This window comes from Rhamphochromis sp. 'chilingali', assembly GCF_963969265.1.
Source record: "Rhamphochromis sp. 'chilingali' genome assembly, chromosome: 20".
NCBI lineage: Eukaryota > Metazoa > Chordata > Actinopteri > Cichliformes > Cichlidae > Rhamphochromis > Rhamphochromis sp. 'chilingali'.
In genome coordinates this window covers 14,606,166-14,628,116 of record NC_137947.1, presented here as the reverse complement: position 1 = coordinate 14,628,116, position 21,951 = coordinate 14,606,166, and the positions used below count along the sequence as shown (strand labels likewise).

General features: G+C 40.2%; 3 protein-coding genes and 1 long non-coding RNA gene across 6 annotated transcripts; 2 read left to right on the top strand and 2 right to left on the bottom strand.

Annotated features, from left to right (window-relative positions):
• Window positions 1-1,042: 1,042 nt before the first annotated feature.
• On the bottom strand, window positions 1,043-2,277 carry LOC308388782 (uncharacterized protein; the record flags this gene model as incomplete). The annotated part of the gene is made up of 3 exons (XM_080869675.1): window positions 1,043-1,150; window positions 1,287-2,101; window positions 2,266-2,277. The coding sequence occupies 2 exons, from the start codon at window positions 2,275-2,277 to the stop codon at window positions 1,787-1,789; spliced, it is 327 nt and encodes a 108-aa protein (XP_080725801.1). The 3' UTR covers window positions 1,043-1,150; window positions 1,287-1,786.
• A 791-nt stretch (window positions 2,278-3,068) lies between these two features.
• On the top strand, window positions 3,069-6,910 carry LOC308388042. Its single transcript, XR_013970030.1, has 2 exons — window positions 3,069-5,901; window positions 6,005-6,910. It is a non-coding gene; the product is annotated as an uncharacterized lncRNA (long non-coding RNA).
• On the bottom strand, window positions 6,759-11,195 carry klhl31 (kelch-like family member 31). The gene is made up of 3 exons (XM_080868490.1): window positions 11,083-11,195; window positions 8,397-9,602; window positions 6,759-8,311 (listed from the first exon to the last, which is right to left on the bottom strand). The coding sequence occupies exons 2-3, from the start codon at window positions 9,569-9,571 to the stop codon at window positions 7,579-7,581; spliced, it is 1,908 nt and encodes a 635-aa protein (XP_080724616.1). The 5' UTR covers window positions 9,572-9,602; window positions 11,083-11,195; the 3' UTR covers window positions 6,759-7,578.
• A 1,248-nt stretch (window positions 11,196-12,443) lies between these two features.
• Window positions 12,444-18,386, top strand: eloal (elongin A, like). Of its 3 annotated transcripts, none has more exons than XM_080868169.1 (11): window positions 12,444-12,571; window positions 13,498-13,554; window positions 13,649-13,761; window positions 13,843-14,650; window positions 14,733-14,829; window positions 14,905-15,081; window positions 15,168-15,265; window positions 16,761-17,019; window positions 17,185-17,299; window positions 17,862-17,965; window positions 18,141-18,386. In XM_080868169.1, exons 1-11 carry the CDS (start codon window positions 12,494-12,496, stop codon window positions 18,200-18,202), a joined length of 1,968 nt encoding a protein of 655 aa, XP_080724295.1. In that variant the 5' UTR covers window positions 12,444-12,493; the 3' UTR covers window positions 18,203-18,386. The 3 variants fall into 3 exon arrangements, with proteins under 3 accessions (XP_080724295.1, XP_080724296.1, XP_080724294.1); XM_080868170.1 differs by having other exon boundaries at window positions 14,730-14,829; window positions 16,761-16,941; XM_080868168.1 differs by having other exon boundaries at window positions 14,730-14,829.
• Window positions 18,387-21,951: the final 3,565 nt, after the last annotated feature.

Genomic DNA, 21,951 nt, shown 5'->3' with positions numbered 1-21,951 from the left:
AACGTTTCCACCATGTTCCCCAATGTCTAAACACAACACCCTTTTCTAAAGCTACATAAATACAACCACACCTTCCCACTGCAAAACTCAAACTTTCACGCCAAAAGAGCAGCTTGAAGCTTTCAAAAAAAATGTAAACACTATACACATCATTACACACTACAGCAAAACAATTGAAAACACAATGCTCAATTTGTGAAAAGGTTCTTTGTTTCATAACTGCCAATGCATATTTTTTATAAACCATACAGCAACGGATTGTCGTAGATCTCTGCAGAGGATTAGGCATTTAGATTTGTGAGTTTCATATGAAGAGTATAAATCTATAGAAAATCCTGCATGTATGTACACTACTGTAACACAACTGAATGCAAAAACAGAATCTATTGTACACAACAGTACTCCTGAAAACATGATCAGGGTGTGAAGCTTTTGGGTTTTTTTTTAAATTTATTATTATTTTTTATTTACATTATTCACACCACAATCACTGTGCGGCATCATGTCGCTGAGCTGCATTGGGCCACATCACCTCACCCACATCGCAGGCTATATTGTCTCTTGCCAGGCACCGCAGGAAAAACGCCCTGGAATGGCGAATCCATCCTTGGAAGGCCTCCGCTGGGATGTCAACACAGGCCAGCTCCATTGCCCTTAGGAGGTTCTCTCTTGTGTATGGTTGTCTGTCATAAACCTTCCATCTCCACGATGAGAAGAACTCCTCTATAGGGTTCAGGAAAGGGAAGTAAGGTGGCAGACAGACGTTTAAAAAGTGGTCACCGTTGGTGGTGAACCGCTCTCTGATTTGGTTTGTTCTGTGGAAGCGGACATCGTCCCAAATGATCACATAAATGTGATGTGCGGGCCCAGGATGGTGTTGGTGGTGGTCCAGGAGGATGTCTTTTAGTTCTTCTAGGAAGGTGAGGAGACGTTGGGTGTTGTAAGACCCAAGGACAGCATGCCGGTGGACAAGCCCCTCCGACCCATGGCCGCACAAAGGGTAATATTACCCCCCCGTTGGCCAGGGACCTCAGTGATGGCTCTTTGGCCAATGATGTTACAGCCTCTTTCGTTTCTGCAGGCTGAAACCAGCCTCATCCAGGAAGAGGTACTCATGAGGTCTGGCCATCGTTTCCAACTGTAATATCCTCTGTGAAAATGTGAAAGTGCACAGGTGTTCAGAACAACATTCAATCAGGTAGCACAGTATTGTCCAGAAGTAATGTAGGCCACTGAGCAACACAATATGTCCACTAACTGTATTGTTAACATGGATGTATACTTACTTGCACATACTCGTAACGTAGGTCTTTGTGTCGCGCAGAGTTGCGCTCAAAGGGAACCCCATAGACCTGTTTCATCCGCGTCTTATTGCGCCGGAGAACTCGATCCATTGTGGCCAAGCTGACATCGTCAATGCTCTCAAAGTTGACATTATCGGCAATGACTTTGTCTCTGATCTCCCGGAGTCTGATGAGGTTGTTCCCAGAACCATATCCACAATGAGGGTTTCTTGTGCCGCTGTAAATATGGCAACCCTCCCATCTCTATGTGGCATTCTTTCAACTCTAAAGAAAGAAACATGTGTTGTCAATTGACATGTGTTACAATACAGTCACAATTGATATGAAATCAATAGACTACTTTCACAGGTTTGTAAAACTGTATTGTGACAAAGAAAGCAATCGAGTACAATACCTATTGTGTTGTCTGAATGCCCTGATAATGGTGGCCACGGTGAACCTACTCAGGTTTGGACGGACTCTTAGTCCTGCTTCAGCCATTGTCATGCCATGGACAATGACATGGTCAATGACTGTTGCTCGCATCTCATCCGTAAAGATGGTGCGAGGTTGTCTTGCTCTCCCTCCTGGGCCTGCTCCTCTTCTTCCAGGGCCAGCTCTTCTTCCAGGGCCAGCTCTTCTTCCAGGGCCAGCTCTTCTTCCAGGGCCAGCTCTTCTTCCAGGGCCAGCTCTTCTTCCAGGGCCAGCTCTTCTTCCAGGGCCAGCTCTTCTTCCAGGGCCAGCTCTTCTTCCAGGGCCAGCTCTTCTTCCAGGGCCAGCTCTTCTCCCTGCTCTGCATCAAATTCCTCTTCCCCTGACTGCCTTCATCCAGTGTGTTTGCTTGACCTCTTCAGCATACTGTGCACTCTGAACTTGCTTTTATACATGTAGTCACAGCATTAGCAACAGGTGTCTTCAATTTTGAGTCGTTGTGTGTAATGAATGACGCCAGGTGTGTTCATTGTGTTCAAATATTGCTGACTGTGGCAAGCATGTTGCATCACATGAGCTTTCATTTGAGAATATGAGCAGAGTTCTTTTGCAACTTGTGTTTTAGCAAGGAAAGATGTGTTTAGATTTATGACAACGGAGGATTGTGTTCTGTGAATTGTGTCTGCATGTGTTTATGATATTGGTAAATGATGGCTAGATTTAGTAAATGTGTTTAGACAACTGGTCATTTGGTTTAGAGGACTGGCTTTTGTGTTTTAGCATATGAGAAAAACTGTAAAATACTTTAATAATTTAAAAATTATTTTTTATTTCTAATTTTAAGATTTTATTTTAGTTTCATTTAAAAGAAAAACAAGCTACACAAAGAAGAAGAAAAAAATACCATGACAGTGAGCAACACCAAAATAATCAAAGAACTTATTTAAGAAGGTCTATTTTTTTCTATAGGGTCATCGGCGAGGCTCCACAGGCAACGTCTTTCATCCTCTGTGTTTCTAGCCAGGAACAGATTTAGCCACAGTCTATAAATGGTAAAATGATAATGGAAAAATGGGGCACTGAACTTCAAAGAGAGTGAGTCCTTCCTTCCTGTGGAAATCAAGTTAAGCTATTGAATTACTGTTATTGTTGTTTAATTTAAATGTAATTATCTAATCGCGCTTACGCTCGAGCAACTGTTAAAAACAATTGACTATAGGGAAATCGTTCATATTCTCTTTACATTGACCTTTTCTAACGCAGATTACTGTTTGCCATTGTCTTTTCCATAATTATGAACTGATTATTTTGGTAAGACCAGAATCCACGCCAACTTAGGTTAACCTGCTGTATGGCAAAGTATTAAACATTCACTTTAGGCTTAATTATCAAAACTGGTATTATGTGACTTTCTGTCTTGACAAATAAATAATGAACATATACATTTACATGGAAGATTTGGTTTATTCTTATATGAAAAAAGAGGGTTATTACATTAAGAACAATGACTATTAAAGACAAAATATCATTTTGCCAGAGTAAATGTGCCTCCTTGTATACACAGAACACAAAATAAAAACACTGTTGTTTATCTGACATAAGGCAAGCTTTTCGTTTCTTTAGTTTTTTGGTTTCATGTTCGTTTGGAGTTTTCTGATTATTGGCTCCCTCTTTGTTTTTGTTTTTTAAAGTAAAGAATAGTATGAGGAAGACTATGGAAGACAAAATCAAAAGCAGCCATGTCCTGTTTGTTTGTTTTTGCAGGGTAACTTATTTACCCTTAGTTTCCACAGCACTAAAATGAACGAGTCATGTTTAGGGTAGAGTGTTCATACTAAGGCAAATTTGCAAAAGTAAATGTAATAATGATACAGCACTCTCGTGAGAGGGCGAGGATAGGCCTATTGTATATGCATGAGTTGACAAAATAGCTTGTAGGGTTATTACACTCATAGCCAAATAAGGATTTGAGGATGTGGTTTAACCAAACACAATCGACTGCTCGGGTCACACCCCCTCTGTGTCGATAAAACCTGCACAGTCACTTAGAGGCAATCACTACAAGCGATGTCACTGTCGATGTAATGTTTTTGCCCAAATATTAAGAGTTTCTTAAGTTTTATTCACAAATATATAGTAAAATACATTTGTGAGACTCGGTTTACAGCTACAACCCACATGTATTTAAATTTAAATACATGTGGGTTGTTTAACACATTCTCCACGTGTATGGTTACATACTTATATAATAATTATTTTGTCTCGTTTGTTATATTAATTACTTGTTTCTTCTTTTTTGAGTGTCTGGAAAGCAAAAAGGTGTGGCAAAGGCTGGAGGATTGTGAAGTACTGCAGCTAGATTATAAAGATTAGATTATTAAGCCAAAGCATGTGCTGCCACTGTATGGGGTTTAGAGAGGTTAGGAGAGGGTGGAGAGCTCCCACTGCCCCCCCAAGAGCACAAGGCAACGTTAAAAACAACCATTCAGACTTTCTGTTTGAATTGCTGTTGTCTTCAGGCAGGAGTTTTAGGACATCAAAGATAAGGACAAACATATTATAGATAAGTTTCCAAAAACCACTAAACCACTTCAGTTACACTAAACTCTGCTGGAGAATGACTCATGTGATCAATGGTCAGGGAGACTTTCACTGTATATTGTTTTCCGTGTATGTGCAGAGATTCAAAATGATGTGTCAAAGACATTGCAAACATCATGGGACCTATAAAGACTGAATTAAGACCAGAAACAAAAGGTGCATGTCTCTTTCATATTTTAGAAGACAGGAATGCCGCTTTACTAATCCAGCCAGTTTACCAACGACGCTGTGAAAACCACGCACTACTAAATCCCGCTGATAATCATTCAATTTAAGGTTTGTACCGTCAAACAATCCAATTCAATGTTATTTATGAAGCATTTCTTTTTTTAAAACAACAGACTTTGACAAAGTGGTGTACAAAGCACCAAAACAACACAATAAAACAATAAAAACATTAATAATTACAAGATAAGAAAACACCACTCTCATTCTCAGTAAAAGCCAAAGAGTAAAAATGAGCTTTAAGACGTAGTTTAAAAACAGGCAACGAGGGGACCGATTCTAAATCGGGCAGGGAGATTGTTCCAAAGTTTGGGGGCTATAGCTGAAAAAGCTCAATCGCAGCTGTTTTTCATTTGAGTCTTTTGGGACTAGCAGGCCTCAGTGACCTCGAGGGGACATATGGAGTCAACAGCTTAGATATTTGAGCAAACTCACAGCTAGTTTGGAAATAAGACATTGTGCTACAGGCAACGTAGATGAGCATGTCATATGCCTAACTAAGGGCTTGTCATAAAGGCCAGTGTGACTTTACAGACTTAACAGTGAAATATTCAAGTTATGAAATCAGTTCTCTTCATCAGCTTTTGACTGTGAGTTATGATCTCTTATCTTATCAAGTTACGCTCTGTTCAAACACATTCTACTTTTGCTTCCATGTGAGCTCTTTGTGCTATTGTATTACAGTTTTTTCTGAATGCTTAAACCCTAACTGTGATTCTTGTAGCACAATCTCTAAAACTATTCAGACTTATAGCAAAACCACTCACTGAGTTTGCAAAACTAAAAGCACAAAAACTGCTTTGCACTCAGTTTGCAATTTTGTAACACACACTTTGCAAAACTGTAGGCACAATTCACTGCACAACACTCAATTACCAAATTTCCAACACACTCCTAGCAAAAGTATACACATGTATGGCTATCATTAACACTAATTTGCCAACTGTCTGGCACACTTTCACATGTGAAAACTTTTTTAGATAATTAGTTCACTTTGCAATCTGCCTAAGCACTATAATACAGGTAAGCTGTGTGTGCGGAGTACAATGGAGGGAGCAGAAAGAGTGAGAAGTAGAGGAGGCCGAGGAAGAGGACGTGGAGGTGAAGAAGTAGGATGAAGAGGACGACAAGGACAAGGAGGAGCAAGAGGAAGACGAGGAGGGGGGAGAGGAAGATGAGGAGGGGGGAGAGGAAGGGTAGGAAGAGTAAGAAATAGAATTGCTGATGACATCAGAGCTACAATAGTGGACCATGTAATCAACCGTGGAATGACCCTGAGGGTAGCTGGCCAACGGGTCCAGCCTAACTTGAGCCGCTACACTGTAGCAAGTACCATAAGGACATCTTGAAATGAGAATCGGTTAGTACAGTCACTTTGCACAAAGATTTGTAGCACTGCCATATGCCAATGAGAAACACACCAATACCATTGATGTAAAAATACTGAAATTGTTACTTTACAGAATTGCTAGATGACCAGATGCTGGGGGCAGAGGAAGCATGTTCACTGCAGACCAAGTAACCCATATAGTCATTATGGCGATTGCAAATAATCCTATACTTGGAAATAGACACTTGTGTTTGTTTTGATGTGTTTGAATAAACACCAGTACTTGAAGTTTGGATCCCTCTATGCTTATGGATCTATGACAGAAGTATGAGCTCAAACTGACATAGCCTACCTTGTGCACAGAGAAAGCAAAAGCCAGATGTGTTTTGTATTCATACCATCAGTGTGCAGTTGGCGCATTGTGTGCTTAGTAGACGATGGCTTATGTGTACTGTTTGATACAGAAACACCATTTTTACGAAGGTGTGAAGAGTTAATCTAGCTGTGTTCGCTTTTGCAAGAGAACTACAATGTTTTGATTATTGGGTGACAGGTTTTCTTATTTGTGTGAAGAGTTTTGCAAAATTAGCCAATAGTTACAAAAAATGTGCTTAAGCAATCAGAAAAAACTGTAATGCACATGTTAGCCAAGTTTTGCTGTAATACTTGCAGATGGTGCCCACCAGTTTCTGACTCATAAATTCAAACTTTATGAGTTGTATTGAAAGGTCATTGGACTTTTCAGCCCAGTTACAAAGCACAGAAAGCTGTAAATGCACATATAAATTTGCAAACACAACACATTCTGATTTGTTGATTTATGCAAAGTGTGCCCAAGAGTAGCAATAAAAAATGGTTTTCAATAAATGACCACAGCTCAGACTAGCTTATCCTTATTCTCTTTAATTAAAACAAAGAAAAAAAATGGAAACACATGAGCAGTCAGGGGATCCATAAATAACGATTTCCAGCAAAGCTCAGGCTCTGAACATCATTCCCGAGTTAACTTGTTCCTTTTTTTTTGTCCTTTTTACAAAAACAGTGTCTCACCATCACATCTAAACTCATTCAACCCTCATTGTTCCAACACGTTCCTAACCCCAACCTGTTTTCTTTGCTGCAATAGTGTTTATGGTGATCACACAACATACAGAGCAAAGCTGCAGAATGCTGCACGTGGCACACAAGCAGAGAATCTGCAGTCTTGCTCCGTGGTGCGTTTCAACACCAGTCACGAGCGCCTACTCCTGGTAGGTGACACCAACACTTATTCCAGCTCCAGCTTCTTCTTCTTTTCAAGTATCTGAGAATCACAGTAGCTATAATCACCATAAACAAGACTGTCAGACCATACATTGTTTCCATGGCACTGGGCCAAATAAAATTGTTGTGCTGCAAGTGAATTTTAACAGGAATCTTGAAATTTATATCTTATATTTGATTTTTAAATAGCACTCCATTTGCTGTAGAAAAAAGGCTAACAAAATTAGTCTGGCTGAATTGGCCCCAGAGTTAGATTTGTCAAAAAAAAGGAAAAAATAAAGAAGATAAATTAATAATTTACTACATCAATTTATCTCTTTCATAACCATTACCTGGCTTTACTGATGCCAAATATAATATGAAAGCTAAGGACCATTTTCAGGAGCTTGGACAAGTTGGAAACCTCCAGACATGTAAAGTACAAGGTTGTTATGATCTAATTCTTTATAAACTGACAGGTGCAGATGAAACTGAACTGGCTCTGGACTCTCGTGTTTTCCGTGTCGGTATGGTGACGACACAGCATGAAATTCCGACTGTGGCTTCTGGCAGCTCATCATCCTCAGTCCATTCATTGAGGTCAGGGTTGTAAACCTGAATGCATTTCTTGTACTTCTTCTCGCCCTCGTTCCAGCCACCGAGGAGATAGATCTTGCTATTCAAAATGGAAATCCCTGCTGTGCTCACCCCCGTGTGAAGAGGTGCGCAGTAGCTCCACTGCCCACTATGAGGGTTGTAAGATTCGACAGCAAGGACGTCCACCCTCTCCCCGCGCCCTCCTAGCTGGCTTCCGCCGATCACATAGGCGCGGTCTCCCACAGTGGCGGCACAGTGCCAGCCTCGAGGCGTGCTCAGACTGCTCTTATCCTGCCAGGTGTCAGTGGAAGGGTCGTAAGAGCACACAGACCTGGAGTAGGCGTTATTAATGTAACCTCCAGATACAAGTATTTTTCCGTCGATCACAGAGCTGCCGTGGCAGCAGCGGGGGACCTCCATGGGTGCTTTCATCTGCCACTGGTTGGAGGAAGGCACGTAGCACTCCACGGAGGCCTGCACACCATCAGCATTTCGCCCTCCGATGGCAAACAAGAGGCCATTGAATGTGTTGAGGCTGAAGTGGGTGCGCCTCTGGATCATGTTGCTCAAGTGAATCCAAGCATTGAACCGGGAGTCATACCTAAGGAATGCAAAAGGGATTATTTTATGCTACACATACACTAACTAAAATGACAGATGGTGGGCTTACCTGTCTTAGTTCTTACCTGCAGAAGTTGCTCACGGCATGTTTTGCCTGGTTTCTTGCATCATTCTGGTCCTCACCCCCCGCAACATACAGGAATCCGTCCAGGACTGCAACACACTGATTGAAGCTCTTTGCTGGCATCTCCGTCAGCTTATTCCACACATTATCTGAATCTCTGTAGAGAACGTCTTTGCTGAGAGATTTCTCTGTCAAGGCAGGGCGTCCGCCAACTGTGAGAATCACTTTGAGACCACCACGTACTTTTGTTCTGCGTGACTGGAGGATGTTCTGTTGGTACGGAAGCAGATGGTAATTCATAGCATCGACGAGGAGGCGGTGGCACTCGGGGTCCTGCATCATTCTTGGCACACCTTGGACATGATTCACCAGGTCTTGGGGAGTGATAGTGCCAAACCTGATGAGAGTTAGCAGATCTGCTGCATACTTTAACCTCTTCTCATCAAAGTCCAGCCATTTCATGGCAATCTGGAAGGCTGTAACTTCAGAAGGTAGCTGCAGGGAATCATCTGACAGAAATTCGCTGATCTGCTCATAGGTTAGCTTCAGGAACTGCTCCATCTCAGAAAACTCAATGAAGTTCTCTCTCATGAACTTCTGAGTCGCTTCCTTGGTTTCTTTGAGGTCATAGGCATCAGCGATATTGGCTACGTACATGCAATTCTCCACACTGAGCTCCTGCATGAGGAAGTCACTGCACATCTTCACTAAGGTGCCAATCTGCAGCAGCATGGCTGCAGCAATAGTGCTGCCAATGCTGTAGAGCGACAGAGTGAGCTTTCCTGAGTATGCGTACGTAATTGCAGTAGCGAGGCCAACCGGTGAGAGGTCGTTCAGGTCTATCTTCTGGAGGGTCGAGTCCTTCTTCAAGATGTTTCTAATGTACTCACTGCAAGAGGCCATGACAACCTTGTGCACATCAAATGACTTTGATTTGGTGGCGACTGTTAGATCACAGAGGAAGCTTTCGTTTCTCATGGTGCTCAGACCTTCAAGGAGGTTCGGGGCATACACAGAATCAGTGACTTCAGTCGAAATGCAGCTAAAGCCATTTCCGCCTTCAAGCAGAGTGTTCAGCCCGTTAATCTTGTTGATGGGGCTGTTCTCAACCATCAGGGCCATATCATTTATGTCTCCCTTGCTCTTTTTGGTTGCCTTGTTCTTTTTGGGTGCCATGGTTTTAGCAGCAGAACACAGCCCGGACCTTCTGAAAAATGAGCACATAAATGTTAGCTTTTTTAGTCTATTTCAACTTGAATGGATAAAAAAGTGTTTTATGAGCGAACTAGATAAAACCAGCTGCAGATAAAGTGCGACAAATGCAACTTGTGACAGAAATTAATTTTTCTGGGTTATCTTATTGATGAAAGCAACTCATTTTAAGCAGTGGGGACAGGGGCAGCAAAAGACACAGCTACCCAAGCTAATAGGTAAAATAACTGGGTAAAAAAGAGCACCCGAGAAAGCAACTGAAGAAAGTGTTCAGCTCTTTGTGAAAGACCATAAGGACAAATAGTTATAGACATTCAAAGACTTTAAGGAAGATTCAGATAACCCTCAGAGAAATTCCTGCACAAAAGGGACAGGGCGGAGGCTAAAATGAACTGAGGCAAAGCAGAAAAACTGATTGTTAAAGATTTGAAATTCTGTTTGGAACTCATTGGTGCCCCGTCCCCAGGGCTAAAGAAGAAAAGGGAAAATCTAGCTTAGTGTCACAGTGTGGGGTACGAGAGCCAGCACGTGTGAGGACATGAGGGTTCAGGAGGTGCACATGGCACCCTTTATCCTGAAAATCACATAGTCAGGCTTTTAGGGCAACATATATTGCCATCCAGCCAACTTGTCTTTTGGTAAGAACCTTGCTTATTTTAACAAGACCATAATGAACTGCACTGAGCTCACCATACCCTGTGTGAACACTGAAAATGAGCTTATATTTTTCAATGAACAATAAAGTTTTTACAGTTTTAAAATGTGATGTGTTGTCCTCATAGTATCATCAATGAGCGAATAATTGCTATCTGTTTTGTATTTATATTTTATATTATCTTATTATATTTCTAATTTATATTAATCATTTTCTTGTCAAATATGTAAGATGTCTCCACCTTCAATGTTGGTTTTGTTTTGGAACTGTTCAGATTTCTTTTGGCAGATTTGAAAACGTGTGCTACCAGGTGAGCCAGGAGTGTTTAAGTGCATCAGCATGCTCCCTCGTTGCATCTGTCACAATTTATCAGCAGCATGTCCAGGAATAGCAACACTGGCCGGCTCACCCATGACGTTCCTTTTATAGACTTTGAGACATGAACAGCAGGCCTAATGTCCTCTGACTGTTTGCTTGTTCTTTTCTTTTTTGACACTTTTCTTTCATAAATTGTTTCAAGTTTGTCTTAAAGTCTACAATGACGACCGTATACAAGACAAAACACTATCAGAAACGTCATTGCTGGCATTATTTACCACAGGCCTAGCAGACACAGATAGTTCTTTTTCCCATGCCTATGTTTGAAAAATGAAATTACAAGTTCTACTCATCAGACATTTTTGATATTTTGAAGCACAATATTTGGAGCGAGAAAGCAGATTTTCTGTTCTGTAAAAGCTTACAAATGCTGATGTACGAGCTTCCTCTGACTGCCTCCTGCTTTGTTATAATGCCAAACAATCAAGCTTTAGAAACTTACCTAAAAAATGAAGTTGAGGCCGGTGAAGAGGGAGCTTGCACCTCCAGTTACTGGAGCAGGAGAGAGACCAGCCGTCACCCCCGTGGAAAGGGATATGCAGTAAACTCCTCCTCCAGGGGAGTGGGTTCCAATCAAGTATTGTGCAATACCAGTGGCAGAAGACCCTCAACGTGAAAGTGTCCCACAATAGCCTGTAATCATCTGATAACAACATACTGCCGGGTGGCTGTGTATCCTCAGTGGGATGCCATGTGTTACGTGATTAGTGCAAACAACTTTGTACACTTTTACAATAAAACTATTAAAAGTAAATATTCATTTGCAGACACGATGTCGCTGCCAAATAAAGGTTTAATTATAGAGAGGCACGTGCAACATTTAAGCAACGTTAAAAATGTAATTGCAAAATTCACAGTGACCATACTGTCATTTGTTTTACAGCTTTTTTTATTGTAATATTTTTTTTGTTTTACAGAACATTCATGTATTCCTAAAATACAGCCAGCTTACATTAAAATGATGTTGTAATATTTACAGCAATTAGTGTCCCAGTACAGCACATTTAATGATCTGCATGCTAAAAGGCTACAGCAAAAGACAGAGACAGCAGAAGTCTGAGGAGATGTTGAATAAAGGTGAATTCTGCAGCTTGAGAAAGCATAAAGATGAAATATTTAATAATAATAATAATTATTATTATTATTATTAAATACTCATTAAAACATCAGCATGTAATTGTGGGGACTTTCTCTTGTCAGGTCTTAACTTTACAGTATAAAGTGACTTGAGGGGATTGTTGTGATTTGGCATTATATGAATAAAACTGACTTGAATTGAATTGTTCTGAATCAAATAAATTATTTTTTCAAAACTAACCTGTTTATAGATACAAAACCTTCACTTTTTTAAATCACACCAGCATGGATTATTGCTGTTTGCTGATTTGAAGGGTGCTATATCCATTTTATTGGCCTTACACGTGTGTTCAAAAGGCCAACAGCTTCCAGATAGGCGCCTGCAAATGACCAAAATTGAGTTAAGTCAATTTTAATTTAATTCAGTCAGTACCAAATCTCCACGATAGCCCGTGGGCACCTCTGATTGTAAGACCCACACAGTAAAAGGTCCCATAGCAATAATATTCTCAAGAAGCACTATATGTTACCGGTTCATATACACGTATTTATTATAAATTGTTGTAATTATAGGACCCCCCTCCCAGTAAATGCTTTAAGAAGCAGCTCTTTAAACAATAGGCTTAAGATGATCCAGCATTAGTGGCATCATTTTAAAAGCCACACCTCACATACCATTATATCATTTGTCACTAGTTCCGCCCATTACTATAATAGTGTCATCAACGAGCGCGCGCTGCCCGCTGTGTGTAGACGGCTTCACGTGAGTCACCGTGATGGCCAGCAGCTCTGATGTGGTGAAGAAAATCATGAGGCTCAAACGTCAGCTCTCAGACAAAGCAGATCCTGCTACGGTAGTTATCGTTTGATTTAAACGGTTTAAAACGTTTTTCTAATCCCAAAAACCCGGAAAGTTTTGAAGAATTATTTCACCGCTGTTTTATTACCGGCTGAACAAATCCCACCTGCTTTAGTCATGGCTTTGTCTAATCATTGGCTCACAACACCTGCTGCCACATCGGGCGCTATTTAAAAAATGACTTTGTTCCCTTAATGAAAATTATGAAGCTCAATTTGATTTTTGTTTTTGTATATATTTTGTATTAGTATATGTGTGAACAGAAGCTGAGCTGGCAGTGTTTCCCTGCCGCTTTCACACAGCACTGAAAATCCTTTGATTTGGTGTGTGTGTGTGTGTGTGTGTGTGTGTGTGTGTGGAGGGTCAGGCTGTTTAAACTGGAGGCGCTTGGCTGCTGCTAAAAATGGCAGCTCCTGCAGTTGTTCAGCTTATGGCTGCTGTCCATCATCAGTGCACTGCAGGCAACTTTAACCGCCTGTGCCGTATAAGCCTTCTCATATCGTCTTTGTATCCCGTGGATCAATTTTCAGTTGAGGAATTTACACGCAAAATCTGTAAATGACCAATTTAGCTTTAAAGACATAAGCTGGTGCTACTACTACTACTACCACCTCCCATCAGCCAGCCACGGCTATATCCATTTATAGTTCAGGGTAAAAGGAGCAGTCTAAGTGGGTGTGTAAGGTCCCCATACATAGGTTCTGCTCTAAAATGCACAGTCAGCTACTGTGGCAATCCAAAACCAGGACTGCCATATTTGGCAAGTCAGTTTATCTTTGACAGAGGTCCCATTCTAGGTACTTTTTAACCAAAAACAATCAATCGAATCACCTTTATGTTGACAAAAATGCTTGAACATTATGAAATGCACCACAGCATGGCTGCAGGCAGTGGGGATAATATGCTTGTCACTCTTTCCAGGTTCTAAAAATCTTGCAGAAACTCAAGGATCTGGATATCACTTTAGATGTTCTTGCCGTGAGTCTCTTATTCACAGACTGTTTTTTTGTTGATGTACATTGTGGTTGATTTTCATTTTTATTCCCCTGATAATGGTCTGATCATCAATTAGGAGACTGGAATTGGCAAAACTGTTAACTCCTTACGCAGACATGAACAGGCTGGAGAATTAGCAAAGTCTCTAGTAAAAGGTTGGAAAAAGCTGCTCTCCAAAGAATCCACAAGGTAAAGTGCATTTAACAATAAAATATTGCTTCTTAATTTTATGTGTTTAGCGGCTTAATCTTGAATTTTCATTCTCCGCAGCCGTGGAGAAGATGGGACTTTCTCTGAGAGCCTTTCTGTGAAAGACAAACTAGATGATCAAAGCAGTCCAAATAATGGAAATTTGGAAATGGAAGATGTGAACAATAATCTTCTAACATCTCATCACAGTAAGAATAGTGATTCTTCAGATGACGGCAACTTTAAAACAGGGAAAAGGAAAATGGATTCACAGAAAGGACAATGTGAGGGACGGAAAAGAAAAACAGACTGTGAGAAAAGTCCAGAAAACCAGTACGTCTCCCGGCACGACGTGTTGACACAGAAGGACAAAATGGACAAGAAGAAGAAAAAGGATCGGAGCGACCGAAAACCTGGAGACTGCGATCGTCTGCTCGGAAACAAAAACTTGAAGGAAAGCCAACAAAGATCCAGATCTGATTCCAGAGAGAAATGTAAAAGTGCCTCTGAGAGTGGGAGGTTCGGGTCAGACAGGGAGAAGAACACAAAATCAAAGCTTTCGAAAGAGTCGAGGGGAGGCAAGGAGGATGACAGAATGTCAGGAATGTTGAGAAGCTCCGACGCCCAAAAGAGAAAAACAAAGCATATAACTTCGCTGGAGTCTGAAAGGGAACATTCAAAACACAAGAAGGCGAAAACGAATGAGACTAAAAGTGATCCAGAGGAGCCCTCTATGTCTTTTGAGTCCTACTTGAACTATGATATGACTGTTTACAAGAGAAAGGAGCGATCTGGAATGAGAAAGCCGCCCAAAAAACCCAAGATGATTCCCAGTGAGCAACAAATAAAAGATCCTGTAATTAAAAATATGGAGTTGGCCCCAAAACAGGTATATTTGTCAAGAATCTTTGCTTACGGAGAAAAGGCCAACTTGCTGATGCTGATTAACAATGCCTCATTATTTATAGAAGTTTCTGGAGCCTGTAATGCACCTGATGAACATTCCTTTGCCTGCTGCTTTACCTGAATGTGACAAGCCCTCCAGCTTTGACTACTATGAAAGGAAAGGTACACGTTCAGTAAATGCAGGTGTATTTTCAGCTTTATCATTTGGCTCTTGACACCTCTGCTTTCGTTTTAAAGTGGAGAAGGAGCCTGTGGAGCCTGATTTCTGTGACGTCTCTGAGGAGTCTGCAGTCTTCACCGGCCAGCGTCTCAACAGGAAGATGCAGGTGTACTCTGGTGCCAAGACCGTTTTTCTCCCAGCCATGCTGAGCTTGTACCAGCAGTGTATCCGCACCCTCCAGAACAACATTAACTGTGAGTGAAGCCCAGGAAGACATTTTTTCCTAGGCTCTGTTGGTTTATGTCTGATTTAATAATTAGGTGCAGGCATCTCTTCTTAGTGCTTTATGAAACTGGCGGGGTCCCGTTTGAAATCCTCGAGCCTGTGTTGGAGAAGTGTACCCCAGAGCAGCTGCTACGCATCGAAGAATGTAACCCAGTAAGAAAGTGACACGCCAACATGTTTAGTGCAGAACAAAACCTTGTGGCCATTTTAATAGGTCTACCTGACCAGCAGTGGGTTTACTCCTCCCAGTTTGTACCTGTAAATCTGGGTTGAAAGCCTTGTTTATCTGCTTTTCCTTAACCACCTAATCATTACTGTTTGTGATATGGATTAAGAAATCAGTTTTAAGAGTTTCATGCCCCTTTCCCAAAAAAAGCAAATATTTACCCAATAGGAGTCAGGTGATCTACCACATAACCTGAATATTTGTGGATATAATTTTTATGATAATGATCTAATGATAAGTACACAAATATAAATCTGGATTTAAAAGGTTAGCATTTTTAACTGCACTACTTGAGGCAGGGCTGTGAGGAACTTTGATTTTCATTATACTTCCTGGTTGGTTATTAATTTATTAAATACTTTTCAGTCTATCTGGTATCAAAAGGTGAGAAGTGCACAATTAAAGTTCCCATTTTTACATCTTATGTTTGTTTAGAGAAATGGACCCTACAATAATGTGAAATTGGAGAAAAGCAGAATACCCATGAGCTGGGATTGTGAAATTGGGCAATCGGTTTATATTTTATATGAAAGGACAGTTACACAAATTCTTCCAAATTAGTTTTTTGATCCTCTAGTCAAAGTTTTTTTTCAGTCGTCCTCCTTGGCTATCAGTACAACAGATGATCTTTTTCATATAGGCAAGATTCAACATGTTTTTGATACTGCCTATGTGTCTTCTCTGGGCTTTGGCTAATAAGGTGTACACCTTCAGTCAACAGAGAAGTCTAAACTTGCGTGCCAATGGAAAGTGCATCTTTGTGAGAGGGCTCCCACACTTGGCATCGATGATCGAGCCACATTCAAACTTTTAGACTGCGCACGTCATGCAGAACAATGTTTATTTGAATAACCTAACCTTCTGACCTCATTATGCTTTATTTATTTTGTTTTGTTTGGTTACAAAGTATGTAGAGGATGTTGTCTCCTCCAAGGAGGTTATATTTTTCATAGCGTGTTTGTGTAATACTGTAAACACAATAGCTTGAAATATTCTAAGTGATTTCTAATAAAACTTTGTAGGGGTGTAGATTTGGGGTCATGTTAACAATTCATTAAAATTTGGTTTGGCCACAAGGTCTTCAAGGCCTGGACAAAAAAAGGACTTGGAGACGTGATTGTGACAAATGTTGTTTTGTCAATTTCACATCTGCCGTTCTTTCAAATTGACCCCAAAATGCTTCTTATCTTTAAAGTATTGTTGAGAGAGAATGAGCTGCCTAATTAGAAATACACTGAAATATACTGTGTATACTGTGGTATATTATAGTTTAATAAGGTCAAGGTATTTATGTGAAGTTATTTACAAAATTAATGCCCATCTATTAATTATTCCAATGTAATTGTGTAAACATCTGTCGTGGTACTCTTACTGTACTACAAATATCTTAATTTTTTCCCCCCCCATTCATTAATTTTGCAGATCTATGTCGGCGTGACAGACCATTTATGGGGCAAACATTGTCAGAGAGACTTCAAAGACTCCAAACTTCAAGAGTATGAATCATGGAAAGAGATGTACATCAGGCTATCTGAAGAGAGAGAAAGGAAACTGAAAAGACTGACAAAAACTATTGTCTCAGCACAATCTCAGAAACCCAAAGGTGACTGCTCTACACTGAATGCAACTCGGGTCATTCCTACTGGTGATAATTCAGAAATAAAACAGCCATATGGTCGATGTAAGACATTTTATTGATTGATATTCATCCAGAAGTTCTGTATGAATTAAAACTCTGAAATTTGTAAAAAGTAGAAGAAAAGTAGTCTCTAGTGAGGTTTGTTTTGTATACTGGCTTTCATTAGACCTTTTTTTTTTTTTTTTCTTTTTTTTTGGCATCTCTTAGGTCGGCAGGTGAAGATGGCATTTATTCACACGGTTGCCAAGCCACCGAGAGATGTGCGAATTCAGCAGGAAATTCATGGAACTGCTGTTCAGCAGCCTCATCAGCCCAGGAGCAGGTGGGTTTCAGCCTCCTACATACAGATGATACATCTTCTGACCAGGTTTTCGTAAAATCACATTAGAGCATATTTTTCTAATGTTTATATATTCATGACATTTATATTATTGGTCTCAATATTAAGTACACGAACAAAAAGCCCATAAAAGAGCTTTTCTGGGGGATTTATATGCATCTGTTTATCTTTGGCAAAGTGTGGACACCTGGCTCGTTCTGTTCCTTTTCCACATAATAGCCCTTAACCACAACGTGATCACTAAACAAGAGCAGCTTAGCGGGGTCATAACCCATCAGAGATTCATGTGATAACGGTGGGCGAAATGCTTTTTGGGTGAGCTTGGCTAAACACAGGAATTAGAGCAATGTGCTGGATAAACTGGTTTTATTCTAGTTGTAGAGAGCCTTGGGTGCTTTTGTTGTGAGTTGTTGCAACATGGGATGTGCTCACCAGCAGTGTGTAACACCGATCTTTGGAGGTAGATGGACACTAATTTTGTAGTTTCATCTGCATTGTTTTTTTTTTACTCTTTTAAATAGTTCAGTTTATTTCCTCTGTTCAGTGTCAAGATTCAGGACAATCGATCGAAGCAGAGTTATGAGCCCAGCAGGCCCAGCAGCACCAGTTCAGGGGGAAGCGGAACACAGGACGCGCGCAAAAAAACAAGTGAGCTGGTAGTTTATGGCTTTCCAAGCCTCCCAGATTGATTGCTTCAGTTGTTTCTTTTATGCATATTTTTCACTGATCATCAGGCTGGAGGTTAAATGAATACATGTGCCATGTGCATAGTAATCCTGACATCATTTTACCTGATGATTTATACTTTTCTTTGTTCTCACAGGAGTGGCTCCAATGATGGCGAAGTCCTTGAAGGCATTTAAGAAACAGCTCGGACGTAGATAAGTGTTTATACAATGCTACGGTGTGGATGTGCACAACATGAACTCGATCAATGATTAACTCTGGGCAGTAATAAGCCTGTGTTCACTTTAGATTATTCTGTGTTGCTTGTCTATATGTACTGTGATCAGGCAGTGCCATGTTTCTTTTCTGCAAGTTGTCTTCACTATTAAATGGGCCATGAAGTCAGCAAATTTACTTGGCTTTGATTTTGTCTCTGTTCTTTAAGGGGAACAAGGTCATCCATTTAATGGCATTTGGTGCCCTCTAGAGGATATTTTGTTAAATATTTTTCTCTTTTGAAATTGGAGAGTTCATAGTCATATTATATGGGCATTTTGACATTACTGATATCATATCTCTCAGCTCTTGCAGGACTATAAATTCAAAACTGAATCCAAATGTAGCAAACGTGTCAACTTTATGTGCGGTACTGTGCAGTCTTGCGATATCCCTGATTTATTAATATTTTGCTCCAAAGAGCTAAAGCTGGACTCTGTTCTAGTTTTTTTTTTTTTTTCTTTTAAAGTGGTCTTGAGCAATAGTTGACAGAAGCCATTTCAACAGACAAAAATAATGGCTGCTTTCTTTGCTCATTTTGAATCCAGTAACCACTTTCAGAGGAATGTTTTGTCTAAATCACTTAACGCTGACCTGTGACTCATCCAGTTACAAAAAAGGCAGAAAACTCATGGGATGAACCAATGTTGTGCCTGCACATAACAGTTTTAATTTGGGTCTTGAGGCACTTTTCTTTGGTCAAATCTGCAAAAAATCCAAAGATGAGTGTGATGGGGGAAAATGGTATTTATGCACAAGCAAAGGTTTCCAAAATATTCTTTGCTGAAAATGTGGTATATCACTGCATGGCGTTCTTATAAAACACACAGGATACTGGACAGATGGAAGATGGCCCTTCAGTTTGATTCATCTGTTTACTGAAGCCTCACTAGGCATGTCTGTGCAAAGGGTGTCTGTCAAGAAGTCATTAAGAAAGGGAGATGGGGAGAAAAGTCAAGAATTGGACTGCAACAGGTCTTATGGTAAGTGCAAATGTGAAACTTTTGGATTAAATGGTCAGTATATACGGAGGTCAAAGAGGTACGACAGTTACTACAGTCCTCTGTAAAACAAGGTGGAGGATCTATCTTGGTTCAGGGTTGCATTTCAGCCAGTGGTGTTGGATCTTGTCAAGGATGAAATTTTCATCACAGCAAAGTGCAGATTGTGATCCACCACGACCAATGATCCCAAACATACTGCCAATACGGTGAAAGCATACCTGGATACAAAAACACACAATGGAGCACTGAGTCAGGAATTTACGTCCCCAGAACCTGGACTTTATAGAAGCAGTGTGTCAGTGCGCCCCAGGGCAGCTGTGGCTACAATGTAGCTTGCTATCGCCAGTGTGTGAATGTGCGTGTGAATGGGTGAATGACTGAATGTAGTGTAAAGTGCTTTGGGGTCCTATGGACTAGAAAAGCGCTATACAAATGCAGGCCATTTACCATTTACCATCATCTTGGCAGAGAACGGAACAAACGGAAACTCTGAGGGTTAATGAAGCAGTCCTTCCACAAGAGGACCAAATAAATAAGACAAATGGAGCTGATGCTGACCCTTAGAAGGATATAATCAAGGGATTATTTGTCGTACTCCGCACATTCCTCAAGTCTGACCTCGGCGAAGTAGCAGAGGGCAAAAGATGGCTGCAGCACAATGATTCACACTTGTGCAAACAAACTGTTAATGTTTCTGCATCTTCATCAAAGTCAAAGTGCACAAAGCCATTGTAGTTGACCTAGACCAGGTATATAGCTGTCAGTGGGTAATTGGTTGAACAGGGTTTATATCCTATTGGGTAAGGCAAGGCAAGGCAAGTTTATTTGTATAGCACAATTCAACAACAAGGTGATTCAAAGTGCTTTACAGAGACAATACATTTAAGAGTGGGAGTTGCCAAAGTCAGTGCATTAAGTGTCACACCTCCAAAAGTACAAAATGACAAAATACAGCAAGTACAACCACAATTCCAAAAGTTTGTATACTGTGTGAAATATGGGGGGGAAAAAAAACCTGGAATGCGATGATTTGCAGATCTCACAAAACCACATTTTATTCTCAACAGAACACAGAAAATATAAAACGAGAATATTGTTTTATTTCTAAGAAATAAACTTTTTTCTTTTTCTGCTGTCAATTTCAAAATAAGCTACCTTTTTTTTTTTTTTTTTTTTTTTACAAAATAGTATAAAAATGTCTGTGTAAAGATTTTTCTATGCCCTATTGTGAATACAACAATCAGTTGCCCTCCAATTTTATTTACATTTTACATAGTATCCCAGCACTTTTGGAATTGGGGTTGTATAAACATCTGCCCAGTGTGACAAATTTAGATATTTGTTTTAAGGCTGCAAAGTGTTTAGAGTATAAATCCCAGATGTCTCTTTATGGAGCAGTGACTTGCGGTGACATGAAGAAGGTAACTGCTTTTTAATAATACAGTCTGTGAATAATGCTATCCAATATTATGATCTATGTTTTTTATACATTTTTCAGTCTGCATGTCTTAAAAGTTGCACAGGGGCATCTCAAAGTAGATGTTGTGCAGCTGCAGTTGATAAAGATGTAATGGAGGACTTTCCCAGTATGTGGTTGCATAAGTACCTGGTATTTGACAATTAGAACACTGTGCACAGTGGCCATGGCAAAACAAACAACCATGCAGACTGGTTAGACAGCCATGTGAAGGTATTTCTGCATACAGCGGAAAATGCTGAAAAACTCAGTTACTTTTGGTGCTCTCGGGTGGCGCTTCATTAATAACAGAAGTGAAATTTTCTGCATGAGCTCAGCAACACTTTTGAAAACCACTGTCAGAAAACACAGTTTGTCTCTGCAACCATAAAATCAAGTTAAAACTTGGAGATTCTGAGAAAAACAGAATTACAAGTAAAGTTTCGTTTGTTTTTGTTTTGCTCTTCGCTTTCCTTCTTGCCACTCTGCCCCTGGCATTGTTACACTATAAATGTAACAAATCTAAAAAGAAAAAGAAATCGGCTAACAATAGGAGTCAGGAGGAGACCAGGATTTTTCTTGCTAAAGGTGCCACAGTTTAGTTAAAAAAAACACAACAGAAAAAAAAATGCTGTAACTTTTTCTGGGTACAAGCTCATGTAAGATGGACTGAGGCAAAGTGGAAATCTCTTGTGGTTTCTGATGAATCTATATTTAAGGAAAATTTTTGGAAATTATAGATGATGGTCTCCGGGCTAAAGATAAAAGGGACCATCTGACTTTTTACCAGGGCGAGTTTTAAAAGCAAGCCTCTGTAATGTTGTGGGAGAGTGCATGTGGCACAGACAGATACATAAATGTCCGATTAAACAATGACGTTTTATATATAAGCTCTTCTTTGGTTTAATGGCTCTGTAATAAAAGAGTCCAGGGGAAACTGGTCTTCCAGACCTGGCAACTAAACATTTAGTGCTTTATGAAGAGCAGGAGATGAAGCATAGTGTTAAATTTCCCCCCATCCTAGCCATTTTTAGGTGTGTTGCTTGCATCAAATTCAAAATGATTAGGTACTAAAAAAAGAAAAGAAAGAGAATGTCCCAGTTTTGATGTCAGTGTCAACTTTAATCTTACAGGAGATTTTGAATGATTGATTGTCAGACTGTTTTATTTCAAACATGTACAGTTATCTGAAATAGCAACAAAATACATTGTAAATAGAAAAAAGTAAAGAA